This window comes from Rhinichthys klamathensis, unplaced genomic scaffold (genome assembly GCF_029890125.1).
Source record: "Rhinichthys klamathensis goyatoka isolate OS25496 unplaced genomic scaffold, OSU_Roscu_1.1 h1tg000191l_1, whole genome shotgun sequence".
Classification (NCBI taxonomy): Eukaryota; Metazoa; Chordata; class Actinopteri; order Cypriniformes; family Leuciscidae; genus Rhinichthys; species Rhinichthys klamathensis.
Window position 1 is genome coordinate 1,257,757 of NW_026606717.1, and position 20,853 is coordinate 1,278,609.

Here is a 20,853-nt window from a genome sequence, read left to right on the forward strand (position 1 = left end):
CTGTAGAATAGATAATGGGTGCGTGTGTAAAACCTGGGCTGGAGTAAAAAAAAAACAAAAAAATTCCCTTAGTCACATTATGAAAACTCAGCATATTATGACCTTAGATTTGCTTGCCACAGGTCAATGTGCAAGTGCAGGTGCTAGTCATATAACAATCTATGGAGAAAAACAAGGTGATTTGATGATATTAAAATAAGTTGTCGCACTTGGCAGAAAACTGTCAATCTGACAGAATCGGATGATTATAGCTTTCTAAAAAGTCATCTATGTTCTATATCTGCTGAAAAGCCATTTAAAAAAAAGCCTAAGCAGGTTTACGTGGCTTTCTGAAATAATTAAATCTGATTGGTCAGTTGCAGAATTCAGCAGTCTGATATTTCCTCACATACGCCTCTGTCAATGGCAGTGCTGTATCAGTTCAGTGGGGTGATTCCTTTAGGGTTTGTGATGCCTATTGAACGTATCAAAAAAAGCAACACTTTTTGCGTCCTAATGTAACTTAAACACCCATGCAATTCCCCTGCCAATGTAAATACTGTTCTGACTGTCCATCCATGGGTGAGTAAAGGAGAATCAAGCCTCTGCATGTTGAACACGTTTGTGACTGAACAAGGACACATCAAAGGAAACATTTATGGGTTAAGTGCTTCATTTAGAGAGTTCTCGTGTTCTCATGCACACACCTTTCCCTTTGACATAAAGATTTATACAGTCTGGATTATGTATTGATTACTTCTTTACTGCAGTCAAAGTACGACAAACATGGCTCATCTGTCAGGAGACCAATGCGACTCATATGACCCGCGATGTGGCTTCTTTGATTACAGAAGACAGTTACTTATTGTCTGGTTCAAGAATAAACATAGCCTATAGTAAGTTGAACATAATTCCTTCAATCTTTCGCATTAAATGGCCTGTAATTACAGTTGATCTGACTTCTTGGCAGGATCAAAGCATTATTTTCAGGGCTTTGAGGCTGGAACTCGTGATTATGTGTGAGATAAATCTCACACATATATATACCATTTTATTATCATGGACCTTTGATATTGCAATAAACACCACACTCTTTAAGCTGTTGACCTCTTAGTTCACTATTGTGCTCTCTTTGAGTGAGATCATTGGCAGAGCGTCCACTAAGGAGTCATAAGTTAAATCTGGACCTTTCATGGTTGTTATATCCCCTCAGTTACTCCAGTATCTTTATTAAAATCTGTGACAGTGATGGTTTAAAAAGCTGAAATGTGCAGTTTGTATTTATTAAAAACATTTTATTAAAGGAATAGTTCACCCAAAAATGAAAAAAAAAAATATATATATATTTTTAGGAACAACATGATGTAATCATTTTTTGGTGAACTATCTCTTTAAAGCACTTCTTTGATTAAAATAATACTTGAGTCGTAAAACTGTCTAAATTTTAATTATTTGTTTTTTTGACAGTGCCAAATGATTCATTTGCGATTATCTTGAGTATGATGTGAAAGCAGAAGACAGGGAGAAAATTCAATATTTATTTTTTCTACACTGTAAAAAGTGATCAGTTGACTTAACTTAAAAATGTGAGGAAACCTGTTGCCTTAAAATAATTAAGACGATTCCACATAATTGTTTTTTTAAATTATGCATGCAGTTTATTTACTTGATCATTTTAAGTCAACGTGCTTTTCCTCACTTTTTTTTAAGTTAAGTCAACTGATCACATGTAGAGCATATAAAAATACATCTACTGTATATAATGACATTTTTACTACTTCTGTGTTGAATAAACTATTTGATCAGAATACATGATTACTTTTACATGCCCTCAGTGGAGATTAATGCTTTTGCATGATAAAATGTATTAACGGCATCATCCAGCAGGGGCTAACAGGGCCATGCTCCTTAACAAAATGTGCTATGGATAGTTGTCTATCACTTTCTGTAATTCTCACTAGAAATTATACACATGGAGTGAGTTTTTGTAGAGGAACTGTCAGTTTTTCTCACCAATGGAGAAGGTTTTTATTTCTGCAGTTCCAGTTGCCCTAGTGGTGCACAAATCACACGCTTCACTTGGGATAACCCAGAATATTTAGTATGCAGGATGATCTAAGATGACAGTTTTGCTGCATTTGGCCGTGTTTTTTGCTCAAGTGTTGAAATAGCCTGTTCATTGAGTGATTGATGTGTGCATTGCTTCATCATATGTGAACATGCTGCACATCACTTTTTCATAAGCACCCTCTGCCACACTCTATCACTGTATTCATCATGTGCTGCCATGAATCAATGGAAAACGATGCGAGAAATGTTGACTTGTTGAAGCAGATCGTGTGAAGCGTCTTAAGATTTTGAGGATCAGTAGCAGAGATCACGCTTCACAACTTGTACTATACACAGACGAATTTTACTTTCATATGCAGCATCTGTGTTCTGTTTGGAGTGCAGACACAGGCAATTTAACATGTAGAGATAGTAAACCTTCACTCACGTCGTCATTCACTAATGGCCATTAGGGTTTTTGCGAGGAAACATGCATCATCCTGTCATGTTTTCTTTGCCTAGCAATCAGAGAGCGTGATTATGACAGTTCATGTGTGGGAAAGTGTACGGTGTGTAATTAACAAGCACTTCTTGAACTTGGTGGGAAAGTAGTGTTTTTTAAAAAGTCTAGAAGATTCCAGCTGTCTCAGCAGAAGATTGATCTCAGAGACACACCTGCTTCTCAGGATCTGATGGTCTTAGAAGATGAGTCAATGACTAATAATAGTGCCCATGATAAAGAAAGGGAAACACTTTTGGAAATCTAGTTTAAACATATTTAAAAGTCCTTAGAAATGTACTCTTTGTATTCATGTTGTTTTAATAGGTTTTATTTTTGGGTTGGGGGACGATATACTGTACCATTTTCAATAAAAGTTAAAAGTATAAAGTTAAATATTTCACATGTACAATATTTTCAAAAAGAATATTGTGAATATCACGAATGATTAATATTTCAATATCATTGCATTTTTGGGGAGTCGCATTACATGACATTTTACAACCTATTGTCATATAAAGTCAATTTAGCTGATTATGTTGTATTGGTAACACTTAACAATAAGGTTCATTAGTTAACTACCTTAGTTAACATGAACTAAAAATGAACAAATCTTTTATTAATCTTAGTTAATATTAATTTCAACATTTACTAATACGCTATTAAAATCAAAGGTTGTATTTGCTAACATTAGTTAATGCATTGTGAACTAACATGAACTAACAATGAAGAGTTGTATTTTTATTTACTAACATTAACAAAGATTTATACATACTGTAACAAATGTATTGCACATTGTTAGTTCATGTTAGTTAATACATTAACTAATGTTAACTAATGAACCTTATTGTAAAGTGTTACCGTTGTATTTAATATTTTTCCCCTTAAGAAATAATAATAAAACATGATGCCAAACTATTTAATAAAGTTTTCTTTTCAAGAGTTTAATACCAGCCAACCCCCTAGAAATTATAGCATGCTTATCAAATAACAGGTTTTTGCAATAGATTATTTTTTATGCAATATATTTTTTAATAAATAGATCCAGTCAAAAACATGTCATGTGATTGACCCAGATAGATTGAGCCAATAGGAGTGGACAGGAGGAAAGGATGTGTGTGGTCTTTGCGAGATAAGCCTGACTCTTCACATGCACTGAGCTGTGTCTTGTTATTCTGAGCTCAGGTTAGAAAGAAGTTGGCAGGTACGGTTCACAGGTTTTGTTGACCTCAGTCTGTTTTGGAAGCATCATGCCTGTGCCTGTTGCAACATTAACATGCTTTCAGTTTAGAGTATTTATTTTCTTGTGGACTATTTCCTTATTTGATGTAATTGGATGTGTTCTTCATTTCTTTTCCCATGTCAAGTCTAGTCACGTTAACTTCGCATTTCCAGTTGTGGATCGATAGTATCAAGTTTTCAGGTTTTGAAAGCCATGTCTAGCTCATGGAAATATTTACACATCCACAGTGGTGCAGATTGCATGCAAATATGGTAGGATCTTGTATTCATAGAGAAAAAGTTCAAACCAGCCTAAGCAGGTTTGGTGGGCTTAGCTGGCCTGGTTATGGTCTATTTTATGGTTGTAAAGGGCTTCTGGACACCAGGCTGGGAGACCACCCCTGTGAAAAGAAGTACACTTTTAAGTACTATTTACTTACTATATAAGTTAACACATTAAAATAAGTGTACTTCTTAAAAGCATGGCAGAAACTTAAAACAAGTATTCAAAATGCACTTTAACCAAAAACTTTTAATTTGATATTAAAAAGTGAAATCTTTAAGTGTGTTAAGAAACAGTAATGAAAGCGTACTCAACTTAAACTTAAGTGGCCTTTTATATTATTATATAACTATTTGCAAGTACAGGTTTTTATTTATTTATTAACTTTTAAGATTTTAGGTATACATTAGAAACGCACATTCAATACAATTAAGTGCACTTCTTTTTCATAATGGTATTTATAAACCTGGTAAGACCTGAAAACCAACTTAAGCTGGATTAAGCTGTTTATTCTTTGAGCTGTGACACATTTGCTTTACTAGCAGATTGATCATGAATGTTTGTATATGCTAATTTTACAAAACATTGTAATGTAATGATGGAAAAGTTTGATTGTTTTGATTACATTGTTTCATTTAATTTCACAGCCTCTTGCAACCGGATAAATATTCCGCTAAACTACAATGACATTGCAGCGTAGATTCAGTTTGTTCTCATTATGAAGTCGTAAATTAAATCTAAGCACATTCCTCAACTCTACATTGCATCACCATTTGTATTGTGAAGTACATTTCCCAATTAATGTGTCTGAAATGTTTTGATGCCGTATCCGAAATTAATGAGATCATCCTTTGGCTATCCAGCATTTGGCGATCAGTAGATGGGAACAGACAATGATGCCAAATCATGTGGGAAGCGATTAGCGCATTTTGAAGGTGAAGCAACATTTGGAGAGTTATGACCCAAACGCCTCGTATCAGGTTATCATCTAGAGACTAATATTCCCTTTTCCACACCTTCATCTTAAATTTGGACTTCACCAGAGAGGAGACAACAGCCGCTCCAAACATGCACAGGATGTTCTTTCACTCCTTTGAATGATTAAACATCAAACTTCCCTTGATTTATCACCATGCATCACCATGATTTATACTTTTTTCCTGACGTGAACGAATAAAGAATGGAGCCCATAGCAACAACAGTCTATTTCAATGATTCACTGCCCATTCAGGTAGTGAGAGACATTCCCAAGGACATAGAACCAGATTTTCAATGTTGTTGCTTCCATGACGGAGGAAAGACAGATATGTATAAAATCGGATAACTGCCTTTGGCTCCAGAAACAAGGTAATATATTTCCTCCAGTCAATATACATCATTCAGTTTTTCCAGTGTTCACCTACCCAGAATACACTAAAACCAAACACTCTCATGACAATTCATATATTTGGTGCATTGGTGGCGAAATGAATATGTTTTCGGACAATCTACTAATGCCATGCGATGCTACATGGTGACGTTTTATCTACAAATCATTTGTTTTCATTCAGATCAAATTAATTCATAGGAAATTGCCAACTCATATTCTTATGATATGGTTGACTAGAATACTTTTGCACCAAATAAAGCACCAGCTTGACCAGTTTAGCCATATTGGAAAGACAAATGTTTCTCAAGAAAATGTTGTGCTATATCTGCATTGATTAGTCTGTTCAGATCAATGGTAAGATAAAAAGTATTATAAAAAGTATTAGACAGCTGTAGTTTTACCAAGTCATAGTTTTATGTAATGGCACTGGCTCTGGGTATGTAACCAAAAGCGCAAATTTTATTGGTTGGCCAGTTTTCTTCGCAGTGCGATGGAAAAAGTGTTAGAACCCCTTCATGTTGCTTTGACATTATGTGACTGTTCGTGTCGATTGGAACAGATGCATGGATTAAAATGTAAATGTTCATCACGCAGAATTTTCCTGACAAAGATTCCTGTGTGAACAGGCCACAAATGCTCAGGAACTGCAGACTTCAGGTGCCAAAATCATCTGAATTGCTGCATTCACGCAAAAAAAAATGATTTGCAAGTTGTCTGTAACACATCACTTTCTTGAAGTCTGCCAAATACTAGCTGCATTGAGCTATTAAATTCAGCTATTCGCATTGGAAAAACTAGAGGTGCATGATGTGAAATCTAAATTACATTAAGTTTTCTTTTACATTTTAGTCCCTCCCAAGACATTAGCACTTTTATGACTGTAAACTGAAGTGAGAATTCACATTACTAAGAATGTAAAAATAAGGTCTTTCAGCTAGTCTAACAATTAAACACAATTTGCTCTAGTAGTAGTGGTCCACATACTTGCATTTGACGGTTAGAGATAACATACTCAGCCTGTTTTACTGCACTTGCCGTGTAGAATCAGCCAAGTAATTACCTCTTAAAGTTGTAAGCGTGAAACTTAAAACAGGTAGGCTGCGGTCCACCTACAATTAACCCTTGTGTTATGTTGCGGGTCAATTTGACCCGTTTCGATTTTCAAGTTGTTGGAAATACTGGTTAACCTTTGTTTTTTTTCTAGATATTTTGTGACTTTTTCTCATTTATCATGATGAACATGCATGCAAAGTTTCAACATGCTGATGTGTTTTGACATATACAAACAAAATTACTGTTACGTTTGTGATGTTCGCGGGTCAATTTGACCCTCATAGACAGCCATTCAAAAGCAACTGTAGGCTACAGACACAAAATAAAAACATTTATTTTCTGTATGTCAGGGCACTTCAACTCCAGTTCTAACGTGCAAGTGCATCTAAAAGTGCTCTAACCCTAACCAAACACACTTGAAAAAGATAAAATCACAGTGTTCAGAATTATTTGCAAATTAGAGATGAAAATCTTTGTCAGACACAGATAGTAAAATAAGCTCTCATTTCAATATTCAAAATATCTAAAATACCTAGCTTTTAACCAAAACTTTTATGTAGGATTTTCAAAGGCAGCTTCACAGAGCCAAAAAATAAATAAATAAACATTTATTTGATGTATGTTTTTGTTATGTTTGGTTTCTCACTTCCCAGTGAGTGAATAATGAAACTAGGAAAATAGGTCTTAGGAAACTAGGGAAAGTTAACTTAGGAAAATGAAAAATTTTCATTATACAGCTATTTGTTTTTGTTCAGTTACGATGTTCAAAGCATAAAATGTAAAAAAAAAAGAAAAGAAAAAAAGGAAAAAACATTATATGCAAAAAAAAATCAGTATACTGTTTATTTTCCAATTTTGTCAAAACAAAACTGTTTTAAAAAATGTTTTAAAAACATTTTCATAAATCATATTTTCAGATATAATGTTTTTGTAATGTTTGACAAATGTTGATACTAAAAGTTTACAGTTTGTATCTAAATCTTTGTTGTTTTTCATAGTGTGATTTTTGAGGAATTGTATTGAATCCAATTAGGGTCAATTTGACCCGGTCCATAAGGGGAGTACACAGAATTCGAACAGAACACAAGGGTTAAGTTACCATGGACTGGTGTGTTCAAGTTTACTTGGCAGCTACTCAACAATATAGTGAGGCATATGTTTCATGTTTAAGCATGTCAGGCTTGACCAGAGAGTGTAGAAACACATAAAAACTGAGAGCTGATCAGGGTCATTGAGGGGAAAGCGAAGTGTTGGCGATGATGGGCCCCAGAAGAATGTCTTGGAAATGTCTCACAAGACACAAAAAATCGCCTCTTCGACACTGAAACTCAGATGTGTGCAGCTGGAGGTACGAGCTGTTGTGAGAGAATCACTCCTGACCTTGTTCCCCAGGCTCCTCCGTGTGTCCATGCCGTAATGTCATAGGTTATAATAATCCATAAAGCATGTTGTTTCACCCCAGTCATCCACAGACATGGGCAATGTGAACATAAATAAAATTTCTCCTATAGTGGACTTTAATTCCTCTAGCCACAAATCCACAAAAACTGTAACTTTACATATAAACGCAAAACATGCTTGTATGGCTTTATCCACCTTACTTTTCTATGCAAATTTCCTGTGAATGTGTGAAACTTCCAATTGATTAGCTGCTATAGGCACATAACAAGAAGAAGTGCAGTAGCGGTTAAACTATTTGTGTAACAAACCAGTTTACAATTACTGTAACAAATAAAAAAAGAAGAAAACAAAGATCAGCTTGGTAATTCAAGCAGCATAAATGACTGTTTTTGAACAGCTAAAATAACTGGAAGTGGCTGACACCGGAAACCTTAAGGTAAAAATGTCTCTTATGCTAAAGATAAGGTGAATAATGGATATGTAACAGCGTAAGAATTTTACAGAGCCTCTGAAACAACACTTTTGCACAAGCACTAGACACTTCATGTGCTTACACGTCACTGTGTTATGTAAATTATCATAGCTTCTGCTCAGAATTTTTCAATACAATATGGTGTGAAACAAGATTCTGACATACAGTGTTTCCATTAACAAAATATTAGGAAATGTCTGATGGTTGGATGCTGCAACTGCCGAATTTGAAAAAAGTGTTCCAGTTTTCATGCGCAACGTTTCTCGTGGATATGCTAAAGTCTCAGGGGTTCCCTTTCGAGATCGTTTCACTTGACATTGTGTCAGTAGCTGACGCTATAAGGGGAAGCGCTTGTGCGATGGGCGAAGCATCTGCTATTGCTATATAACACGGTGCTGGACCGTCATCACCTCAAAATCTTTCTCCTTCTAGCTATAGAATACGACTCTCACCGGTGATCTATGCCTTCAAGAGGATGATCCTCTGTTTTGCCGATCCCCTTCAGCGTTCCGGTGATGAGGAAGATTGCCCTGAAGGAATGTAATGTGTGTGGGGGTCCTATTCAACCCCCAGACTGACATGCATGAGGCATGCATCTTGTTCCTGGGCTGCACCCACACCGAGATGGCACTTGATGGATCCGGCTGTCAGCACTGTGAGGAGATGACAGTCGACCCTTGGGACAGGAAGCAGCAACAGGTGCCGAGGCTGATGGCCCACTTGTGCCATGACCCCTGGAGTCTCTATTATGCAGAGACTATCTTCACCCCTCCAACAAAGCCCACAAGCTGATCTCATTTGGCACCTCGGATGACGATGCAATGTCCACAATGGCCTCGGAGAAAGACGGGACACAGAACTGCTGCCCCCAAGAGACATGCACCTTTTTCCCCTGAGGCGCATGATGAGATCTCTCGGTCATGGTGGACCCCCCATTCAGCCTGGGCCCATGCTGGAGGAATTTCTCTTCTCTCAACTGTCCACAAAGCTGAGCCCTGAGGCTATGCCAAGCTGCTGCCCGTTGAGGAAGCCATTGCGGCCCACCTCAGCCCTTCATCCCGGGGCTGGAAGTCCAAGGCATTGCTTCCTTTCAAGCCATGTCAGACTACGGCCAACATAGCAGAGAAGGTGTCTTTGTCGCAGAAAGACAGGCAGCATCCGCCTTCATACAACTGTGGTGCTGCAAGTGCTACAGGCCAAGCTGCTCAAGAAGATGAAGTTCCAGATCTGAAGGTATTCAGGGAGCTATGCTTGTCTATGGACTCAGCTCGCTGGTATACCAAGGTGACTGCCCAAGCTATGGGCTGCAGCATGGAAAGCTTGGTGGTTGTGATCCACCACTTGTGGCTCACTCTCACGGAGATGAAAGAATCAGAAAAGATGGCTCTGTTAGATTCCCCTCTGAGTCCCCAAGGTCTCTTTGGTGATGCCGTGGGCTCGTTTTCTGAGAGGTTCTTGGAGGCTCAAAAGTAGTCCAAGGCCATAAGCCAACACTGCTTCCTCAGCTCCTTGGAAAAAGCTTGAGCCAGTGGTAAGACACAACATGTTGAGGCACTTCCCTAAGCAGATGGGACCACGCCCCAGCAAGTCCCTGAGAGGTGTAGCATGAGGAGGAAGGAGCTACGTGCAGATATTCGGGAAGGTGGCATGTTGGAGAGGCTGCTCATCTGTCCCCCTGCATGTTGGTAGCGACAGCGTAGAGTGTTTGAATGATCCCCGTAATAAACACTGCAATAAAAACAAAACCAAACATGGAAATCGACAGCATCTCCCCGCCTCAGAGCGGTGAGCCTTTTTGCTGTTCGTGGATGCGTGGCGCACTCTGCCAACCGCGTCTCGTTGGGTGGTGAGTATGATAGAAAAAGGCTATTCGCTTCAGTTTGCAAGCTGACCACCCCTGCTTCGCTGGGGGAATCAGCGATATCGGACCAGGAGACAGTGGTGCTCTGGACAGACATCCATTTGCCAAGGTGGCGTCCAGTCTCGAACGCTGAAGAGGCTGGCGGAGCGCCTCCTCTTGTGGGCCGATGCAAATCTTAACTCCATCCAGGCATTCTATGTCCCCGGTCACCTAAATTGTGGGGCGGACATGCCGTCCAGGGAGGGTGTAGTTCATGGAGAGTGGCGGCTGCATCCCCAGATGGTACAGCTAATTTGGAGCCTGTTCAGGGAGGCGGTGTTGAGCCTGGTGTGTCACAAAGGGTGATTAATACTATAGCAGAGGCTAGGGTCTCTTCTACCAGGTGCCTGTATGCTCATAAAAAGGAGGATGTTTGTGGATTGGTGCGAGACACATAATGAGGACCCAGTGACTTGCCATTTGTCGGTCATTTTATCTTTTCTGCAGGACTACTTGGACAGCGGGCACTCGCCTTCTACATTTAAGGTATATGTGGCTGGTATCGCATCATTCCATGCCTAGGTAGACCGATAATCAAACATAATTTAGTGACAGGCAAGATGACTATGAACAGAGGAGACAGACAACAGGTCAGATATGGGCATGTGCCAAAATGATACCAAGAAATATTTATTTTCTCATATGAACAGGTGTTTTCATTTGATTTTTTTTTACAATCTATGACAGTCGCGCGTGTTTGTCTCACTTTTTAAAATCCTCTAGCATTTTCCAAGAATGGACATGGTGGGGAAAAAGATTCCTTTTTTTATTGCTGAATGTTAAAAAAAAAATACACTTCCACTAACTTGAGGAAAACAAATCATCTGCTGCTTGTACCATGCACCCATCTAACCTTGACCACAAGGACATGCAGAGGTGAGGAGGTGTTTAGACATTTCAAGCGGGGGAAACGAAAAAGGTAGAAATAAACTGGCAGGACATAACCGTCAAGAGATTGAGTAGAGATATCACATTAAACTAACTAGAGCACTGTCTTTTTTTTGGCATTTCCCCAAACATACAAATAAGATCCAAAATGTAAGGAAGAAAGGTAGGGGATCTAAATGATTTCTCCTCAAACTTCAAACAAAACATCCCTTCATTTAAAATAAGAAAACATGATATTCTGTTGTGCTGTCATAATACAGCATTAAACCCCTTTTATCTGGACTTAACTTGTATATTGTTTTTTTTAACCAAAATAATCACAACTCATCTCTTTTATGGAAGGAAACCTATTTAGCACGCATCTGTCTAGTTATAATCTTCCTCTGTTATTTGGTGTCAATTTTCTGTTCCTAACCCAATGAACTTCACCTCCCTCAACACTATATTATTCTTTACATCTTCTCAATAAGGTGGAAAGCTGATGCTGACTGTGGACGCTCTTTGTAGAAGGTGAAGAGTTAAAAACAGCTGATTTCAGTACACTTCATCTCAGGCTTATCGACACTGACTGGTTGTTAATGTAGGAGTGTTTCCATCCAAACAGAGTCAGTCAGTGCAGCTGTTTCTGGTTTGGTTTGGGCCCAATGAGTGCTTTAAAATGGACATGGAGTTGCAAATGGAAAATAATGATAAAATAATAATTATAACGACCTGCACTATTTGGTGTCTTAGAGTAACTGTGAATATATTAAATAATTATGAAATATATGGACCTAATGAAAAAAACTGACCTGAAGTTAAAAAACAAAGGTAAACAAACAGCCTCAACATTACACACTAAAAATGAAATGCATTGGAACGCAAGTAGAATATAAAGTTTGCATATTTTGGCATTTTAATGACCCCTAATAATTTTCACAGCTATTTGTCTTGTCATTTGAGCCTGTGTTTGTGTGTGTACACGATTGTGTGTTCTGCACAGAAAAGTTTCAGGGTTGTTCACACAGGACACATTCTAATAAAAAAATAAAAAAAAACAGTTAAATGCTGCACAGAATTAACTGCACAGTCTCATAACCCAACCCATTGTTGCTAACTGTAAATATGCTTATCCCACCCCTGGATTAATTTGATTGGTCCATTATTTTCATTTTTAACTGATACTTATCCACTCTACTAAACTTGACACTACGTCTAAGAAATAAAACTATGTGTGTGTATATATACATATATATATATATACATATACATACACACACATTGTTTATTCTATTATTTAGAATAAGTGCACATATATACAATTCCAAAATTGCAATTTGTTTCTTTCTTTTTGAAATAGGCATCATATTTCAAGGGTAGCGCATTTATGATCACAAGTCGGAAATATAAAGTAGGAATATCCCACATCTGATGTCGAATGGAATGCCTCAAACAAAGCAAAAATAAAAAATTGCACAAGAACGTGTCTTGTGTGAACAGCCCCTTTACTCTTGCTGTCCCAATGTACCAGGACCAAACGATGGAGGGGACGCATCCGTCAGTCTGGTGTCAGTCTCTCTTCAGTCCTGCGCTAGATGAAGATGTGGAGTGGAATGAAGTCCTGAGACGCTGTGAGGCCTTCCATTCCTCCCGTCTATCTCTCCCGCTGGCCACTCTAACCGGATGGATGTGCTGATAATGAGGGCGACTCGACTGAGTGACGGGAAAGTGGGCTGAGTGGGAGAGACTATATGTTCTTTATTTCTTTGTTATCTGTCAAAAGCTATTAGCACTGACAGCCCGGCCCACGGCCCACTCACATTTAACCCACAATCCCCTTTGGAAAAAGAAGGCTCCTGTGTGACAAACCTTACCCTGTAGGGATGCAAAGCAAATCAAGGCAGTGCAACTGTAAGACGACATCAGTTGCCCACATGTGTAACTCTGGACAACAGCAGCATATTTCTCAGAGCCACAGTCATTCCGAGGCTTCTCGCTTTTGGTCGCTCACATTCACACACACGCACACACACACACTACTTTTTTCCGAACCCCCGGTTGCATTTGTCATTGATTTCCTGTTGGCAAAGCAACATGATCATAAACACATCTCTGTGGATCAAATTCATGTAAACATACACCTTATGTTAGAGTGGTTTATATTGCATGACGGTGGAGGGGGGATGTCACAGTTCAAATGGGGGTCAGCTCCCAAAAAACACAACCTTGAAAGGAAAGGAAAGGAAAGGAAAAAAAGGCCAAAAAGAGACAACAAAAGAGTAAACGAGTATAAAAAATGAGGCGTCCGTATAAGAAAGGCTACAAAAAACTCCACTGGCCCTCTGGCATCAGCATACAGCAAAAGGCACCACAATATTACTCTATTTTTTTTTTTTAAGTTGTGAAAAAATTGGCACATCTTTTTTATGCTGTAAATCAAAATGTACATATAAATAGAGTTTTCCCTATAAAAAAAGTCTTTGCTGTTAACTAGTAGACAACTTTTGCTAAAATGAAAATAAATATTTCATTTGTTTATAATATCTGTCAGTTATATAAAATAAAAATATTTCTTATAGGTGCATGTCTATAGTAGATCGGGTTTTTTTGTGGATAGGTGGTGGTCTCTCTAGTGGGGTGCATTGTCCAGTTTGGGGCGCGAGTGCGTCAGTCTGGTCTGTGTGTTGGCACGTGGCCCGTGCCGCCCGCTCTGGGCGTGAGAAGTCCGTGTGTCGGGCACGGGCCTGTAGAGGGCGGAGGGCTCGGCGGCGTTCATATTCTGCATACTGAGGAAGGGCGTGCTCTCACCTTCCTCCTCCTCCGAATCACTGTCCGACAGGCAGGTGCGTGAGCCCAAGTCCCGGGACGGTTGGTAGCCACGTGGCGCCACGTGGCCATTGAGTCTGGACCTGCGCCAGCGGCGACTGCTTCTCTTTGGTTGCTCCATGGAGGAGAGGTACTCCTGGGTGCTTTCGTACTCTTCCTCCTGAGCCAGCCGGTAGGGGCTGGAGGGAAGGCTGCCCGTGCTGTCCCGCAGGTAGCTGCCACGCTGCTGCTGCCGGTAGGGCTCGTGGCCCCGTGCCTCGTGCAGTGGCACCTGGTAGCGCCGCAGCAGCGGCTGGTCCTCCTCCGGGGGGTAGGGAGCGTGTGCGGCGGGGGGCAGAGACATGGCGTGGCTGGCGTTGGGAGACGTGATCTGGAAGGTAGGCACCTGCGGGGGCAGTGAGTAATGGAAGTCCACGGGAGACAGGTGAGCCGGCGTGGTCAATGCTGACACGTACCTGTGGCGAGAGAAGGACAGGGAGAGAGAGACAGAGAGAGGAAGAAGAGCGGGAGAAAAGAAGGTTGTGTGGAACAGATATGGACATCAGTCAATGGTTTTAAGTACAGATAACAGCAAAGGAACCCACCACAGAGAAAGAAGTTGGATTCAGGGATTCTCAACTTTTTGGGTCCAGAACTCTTTTTCCTTTTTTTTAACAGGTCTGACATTCACCCAAACAGAATTAAACTTTAGGATCTCACAAATAGCAAATCACATTCTAAAGACTAGATGCCTTTTCACTGGGCATTTTATCTCTGCTGTATATCTAAGTTGGATCTATAAATAATATACACAGTATATAAGTTTTTTTTTTAAAGAAGTCTCTTATGCTCACTAAGGCTGCATTTATGTGATCAAAAATACAGTGAAATAGCAATATTATTACAATTTGATATTTGATTTATTTTTTATATATTTTAAAATGTCATTTATACCTGTGATGGCAAAGCTGAATTTTCAGCATCATTACTCCATTCTTCAGTGTCACATGATCCTTCAGAAATCATTCTAATATATGCTAATTTGGTGCTAAAGAAACATTTATTATTATTAATGTTGAAAACAATTTGCTGCTTAATATTTTTGTGGAAGACATTATACATTTTTGCAAGATTCTTCGATTCTTGAAATATAAATCTTTTGTAACAATGAAAAAGTCTTTGCATATATGCTATTCTATAAAAAAAAAACCTGACCTCAAACTTTTGAACGGTTATGTATACACAATATATAGGCCAACAATTTATATATATTTTATTTTTAATACCGTAGTATGGATTCCTGCACATGACATGCGGGGAAAAAATCATGTAAATCATGCACACAATTTAGTAATTTGTACAAATTCTTAATTTGTGGCCACGATATACATATATTTTTGTCCGGATGTCTTGTGTGCGGGGCTCCGTACATTTGAACGAAAAGTTAAAACAATAGAAAGTAATATTTAAAATTTTAAGCACAAAATAATATAGACAGTAGGTCTAATTGTTGACTATTAAACGTATGCTAACAACATTAAAAATCACAAATAAGTTATATGCATTTCACAGAAATCTCCTGTGCCTGACCCCATGTGGGCGTCCTCAAGGTTGAGAACCTCTTTCAGAGTTCCCACGGTCATTGAAAACCTAGATTTTTAAAAATTGTGATTTTCAGGTCTGGAAAAATCATGAAATTCATTAAATCCTAAAAAAAAATGATGGGAATTTCTGAATATATATTTTTTATTTAAATACTGACTAGAAATTGCTTTTTGAGTGCAACCTCTCTAAAATGAATTCTTACTGCACTGTGAACAACATGGACAATTCACTCATCTAAAGGTGTGGGATCCCTGTTCTGTGTTAGCTGCTCATTCGCAGTGCTCCTGTCTTGTATTTGTGCAGAATTGCATCAATTTACGCCCACCTTGCTATGGCACTAGAAAAATGATAGTATGCACACTAAGACTCGGCGGCTGAAAGCTCAATAGCAAACGACAGCAGACATGCGTGCTACAGTAACAAATGAGGCCACGTCAAACCTCCCAGTCTAGGCTAAGCATTGTTACTGCAGCACGCCACCAGATGGATGACAAAGCTTGCCTTACAAGTTCCCTTCCGTTAGCGTGCATCATGCTACACTTAATCATGTAAGCGGGTAATTTTCCCTGATGCCTTTGACAGAAAAAAATAAAATAAAGTCGCTATCTGCGTTTGTTCCTTTGGCCTGTGCTGTGTGAGTTAAAGTGAGCGTGCCCTGAGAGTGGAGGCCACAGTCAAACCGGAGCAGATAAATTAACACTGGCTGCTCGGTCACAGTTTTTCGGAGCCTGAGGGCAGATAGCCGTATGCACAACAGCTCAGTCAGCTGCAGAGGAGGAGAGAAGGTAGAGAGGGAAATAGTGCAGAGCAGAACACCAGAGACCTGTTTCACCCCTGAGATAATGTGTTGTTCGGCTCTTGTTGACTTAATGAACCCCTCACGGTATAAATTCTCCTGTTTTGGCCCTTACATGGTGGTGTGGGCGTTTCGCAGGCGAGAGATAACTGTAAATACAGCTGGCCGTGGGCTAGATTCTCTCTGCCTTGATACAAATACTGCGTATCTGGAGCAGCGAAGCTTTGCTTGACCCTGACTCCCTCTCTGACATTCTCAGCTGGGCCAGAGCATCTGCACGATTTGCGCAATGAATTTTACTATTATATTCGTCATGGTACGCAGTGTGTGATTTTGTATAGTGAGTTTTGAGGGGTCAGCTTTCTTATCGGGAGAGGTTTTGATCAGATGCGCTAGTGGCACAAGAAACTAAATATGTGGATGTTTATTGATATGTGATATTTGTAAAAATATATTTATATGATAAAAAATATAAATATACATTATAATAATTAAAATGTATAATTAAAATGTATTTTTATTTTTGTATATTATATTATATATGTAAAATGAATATATATATATATATATAATAGAAATAATAAACTATAATAAAAAATGCTAAACAAGAAAAATATATAATGTGGTTATTACAATATATAATATATGTAATAAAGTATAATAGCATATTTAAATATTTATATTAAAATGTTTATATATATATACAATTGTAATATTACATTATATATAGGCTAATAAAATGTATGTGTGTATATATAATATTAAAATGTTATATTCTCACTCACACACACACACACACACACACACACACACACACACACACACACACACACACACACACACACACACACATATAACATTTTAATATTATATATATATATATATATATATATATACACTCACCTAAAGGATTATTAGGAACACCATACTAATACTGTGTTTGACCCCCTTTCGCCTTCAGAACTGCCTTAATTCTACGTGGCATTGATTCAACAAGGTGCTGAAAGCATTCTTTAGAAATGTTGGCCCATATTGATAGGATAGCATCTTGCAGTTGATGGAGATTTGTGGGATGCACATCCAGGGCACGAAGCTCCCGTTCCACCACATCCCAAAGATGCTCTATTGGGTTGAGATCTGGTGACTGTGGGGGCTATTTTAGTACAGTGAACTCATTGTCATGTTCAAGAAACCAATTTGAAATGATTCGAGCTTTGTGACATGGTGCATTATCCTGCTGGAAGTAGCCATCAGAGGATGGGTACATGGTGGCCATTAAGGGATGGACATGGTCAGAAACAATGCTCAGGTAGGCTGTGGCATTTAAACGATGCCCAATTGGCACTAAGGGGCCTAAAGTGTGCCAAGAAAACATCCCCCACACCATTACACCACCACCACCAGCCTGCACAGTGGTAACAAGGCATGATGGATCCATGTTCTCATTCTGTTTACGCCAAATTCTGACTCTAACATCTGAATGTCTCAACAGAAATCGAGACTCATCAGACCAGGCAACATTTTTCTAGTCTTCAACTGTCCAATTTTGGTGAGCTCTTGCAAATTGTAGCCTCTTTTTCCTATTTGTAGTGGAGATGAGTGGTACCCGGTGGGGTCTTCTGCTGTTGTAGCCCATCCGCCTCAAGGTTGTGCGTGTTGTGGCTTCACAAATGCTTTGCTGCATACCTCGGTTGTAACGAGTGGTTATTTCAGTCAAAGTTGCTCTTCTATCAGCTTGAATCAGTCGGCCCATTCTCTTCTGACCTCTAGCACCAACAAGGCATTTTCGCCCACAGGACTGCCGCATACTGGATGTTTTTCCCTTTTCACACCATTCTTTGTAAACCCTAGAAATGGTTGTGTGTGAAAACCCCAGTAACTGAGCAGATTGTGAAATACTCAGACCGGCCCGTCTAGCACCAACGACCATGCCACGCTCAAAATTGCTTAAATCACCTTTCTTTCCCATTCTGACATTCAGTTTGGAGTTCAGGAGATTGTCTTGACCAGGACCACACCCCTAAATGCATTGAAGCAACTGCCATGTGATTGGTTGATTAGATAATTGCATTAATGAGAAATTTAACAGGTGTTCCTAATAATCCTTTAGGTGAGTGTATATACACACACACATGCACATACATTTCATTATATATAATATAATATTAAATTTGTATATTCATATATACACACATATATACATATACATATATATATATATATATATATATATATATGACCCTGGACCACAAAACCAGTCACATGGGTCAATTTTCTGACATTGAGATTTATACATCATCTGAAAACTGAATAAATAATCTTTCCATTGATGTATGGTTTATTAGGATAGGACATTTAGGATATTTGGCCGAGATACAACCATTCAAAAATCTGGAATCTGAGGGTGCAAAAAAATCGAAACATTGAGAAATCGCCTTTAAAGTTCTCCATTTATGTTCGCGGTTGTGCTGCATTCACTCACAAAAATAAATGTTTGAAATATTTACGGTTGGAAATTTACAAAATATCTTCATGGAACGTGATCTTTACTTAATATCCCCATACAATGTATTGTTGGCTATAGCCACAAATATAACCGTGCTACTTGTGACTGGTTTTGTGATCCAGGGTCACATATTATATATTCTTGTTTAGAATTTTTTATTATAGTTAGCTCACTAGCTTTCTTTTATTTATCAACATTTATCAAATTATTTCAATTAAATTAAATTATATTAGACCACACCAAACCCTTCCAAACGACCCAAACCCCGATGGTACGTGCTGTGAAATTTGCTATCGAATCTTTCACGCCACCCGTGCCAATCTCCCGCGGTAAAGGAGACTATGCACTGAAATGCAGATGAGTCTTACTGCACACACTAAAATGGTTCTCGGTGCCATGGCTGCAGAGAGGGGGTGCTCCTGCGCACCTGTCGCTATGCGGAGAGTCCCCAAGCGAGTCGAAAGAGTCGCCGTACTGCAGGGCCGGCCGGTGGGGCTCAGTAAAGCCACAGTGTGCGGCACGTCTGGCCCGAGCCTCCATGCACGCAGGACTGTTGCATTTACTGGTCCCCACTGAGGACGACATCATGTCGGAAGGACAGTCGGAGAGGACGCTGTCTGTTCGCTCCAGACTCCACGTTCTCCCTTCATGTCTGAGAAAGACAGAAAGAGAGAAAAAGAATGAAAGAAAAGGGAAGGAAAGAAAGCAGGACAGAAAAAGCGCACAAGATGCTTAACCCAGTGGTTCTCAAAGTGTGGGGGGACGGGAGGCTAGTTCTTAGATGTCCTTTGTCTTCAAGACTCAGATTGCGACTCAGTCATGTGAACTACTTTCATGCTCATATGTGCTTTTTGGAGGAGGACAGTCAGTCACAATCCTCTCATGTTTCGTCTACGTTGGTGTTCCACAGATGAAAATACGAATTGGAAAAAGTATGATTTGGAACGACACCAAATCAGTGTTATTTTGTTATTTTTTATTTAAAAAATTTGGACTAGCTTTTATTTTTATATTTTAATTTTAGTTGAATTTTTAGTAATTTTGATATGTATATGTATATATATATATATATATATATATATTAGGGCTGTCAAAATAACGCGTTAATTTCGATTAATTAATCTGAGAAGAAATAACGCGTTAAAAAAAATAACGCAGATTAATCCATTGATCCGTTTTGACCTTTGTGGAGCCGTTCTAGCCGTAGCCACCATTCGTGTAAAAAGAATGAGGGAGACAAGAACGCGCTGCTTGGATCATTGTTTGGAACATTTACTTATAACAAACGGAGTTCGTCAACTCTAAAGTACCACATCAATGCAAAGCATCCAGGAGTGTGTGCGTGAGTCGGTGAGTGTGTCTGAGAGAAAGCGCGCTTGTGTGTGTGTGTGTGTTGTAACTTTTCACGCGCTCTCACGTCACACAACCATTTTCTCACGCACAGAAATATCGCGCACCAAAGAGAGGACACGGAAACAGACAAGACAGAGCACGTTACTTATGATATTTAAAAAAAATTTTAGCTCTAAGATTCTGTCAATTTTATTACGAAAATCAAACAATAAATACCGTTTTGGCGCTTGTAAATGTGACATGAGTCATGACAGATCCCATAGCGGCACGTGAACCGATCATCTCTAGCTAATAGTAAATAAACACGAATGACCAATGTTGAAAGATAAAGTAGGGCCGCCTAAAACTTACCGAAATGTATATTCCTCGATCAATCAGTGTTTTTCAACCGCGAAAAGAGGTCAATAAAACAGCTGGAGAACAATTATGTCACATAACATTTAGCCTAAGTTACCTCAGGAAAGCCATTTCATGACCATATAGCACGTTAGTTGGCTATAAAAAAAGAGCTATAGAGAGTATTTTTCTAAATTTATGTAGCCTACTACTATATTACATATGTATTATATTTTTACTTATATCAAAGTTGTTATTTGTAATAAACACGCATTATATTTAATTTGAGCTATTTTTAACTTTAAAAAACTTCCAGCTGATATGGCTCTCTTTATTTTTACAGCATTTTGTGAGATTTT

At 38.9% G+C, this 20,853-nt stretch overlaps 1 protein-coding gene across 9 annotated transcripts in view; it reads right to left on the reverse strand.

Moving 5' to 3' along the window:
• Positions 1-13,235: 13,235 nt before the first annotated feature.
• The window catches only part of nrg2a (neuregulin 2a), a 94,899-nt gene continuing 87,281 nt past the window's right edge, over positions 13,236-20,853 (reverse strand). For 6 of the 9 annotated variants that reach the window (XM_056262013.1, XM_056262012.1, XM_056262019.1 and 3 more), the window contains 2 exons: positions 19,233-19,457; positions 13,236-14,374 (listed from right to left, as the gene is read on the reverse strand). In XM_056262013.1, the coding sequence (XP_056117988.1) occupies positions 13,723-14,374; positions 19,233-19,457 (877 nt within the window). In that variant the 3' untranslated portion in view covers positions 13,236-13,722. The remainder of the gene's footprint in view (positions 14,375-19,232; positions 19,458-20,853) is intronic. The other 3 variants (XM_056262015.1, XM_056262017.1, XM_056262016.1) reach the window with 1 other exon arrangement.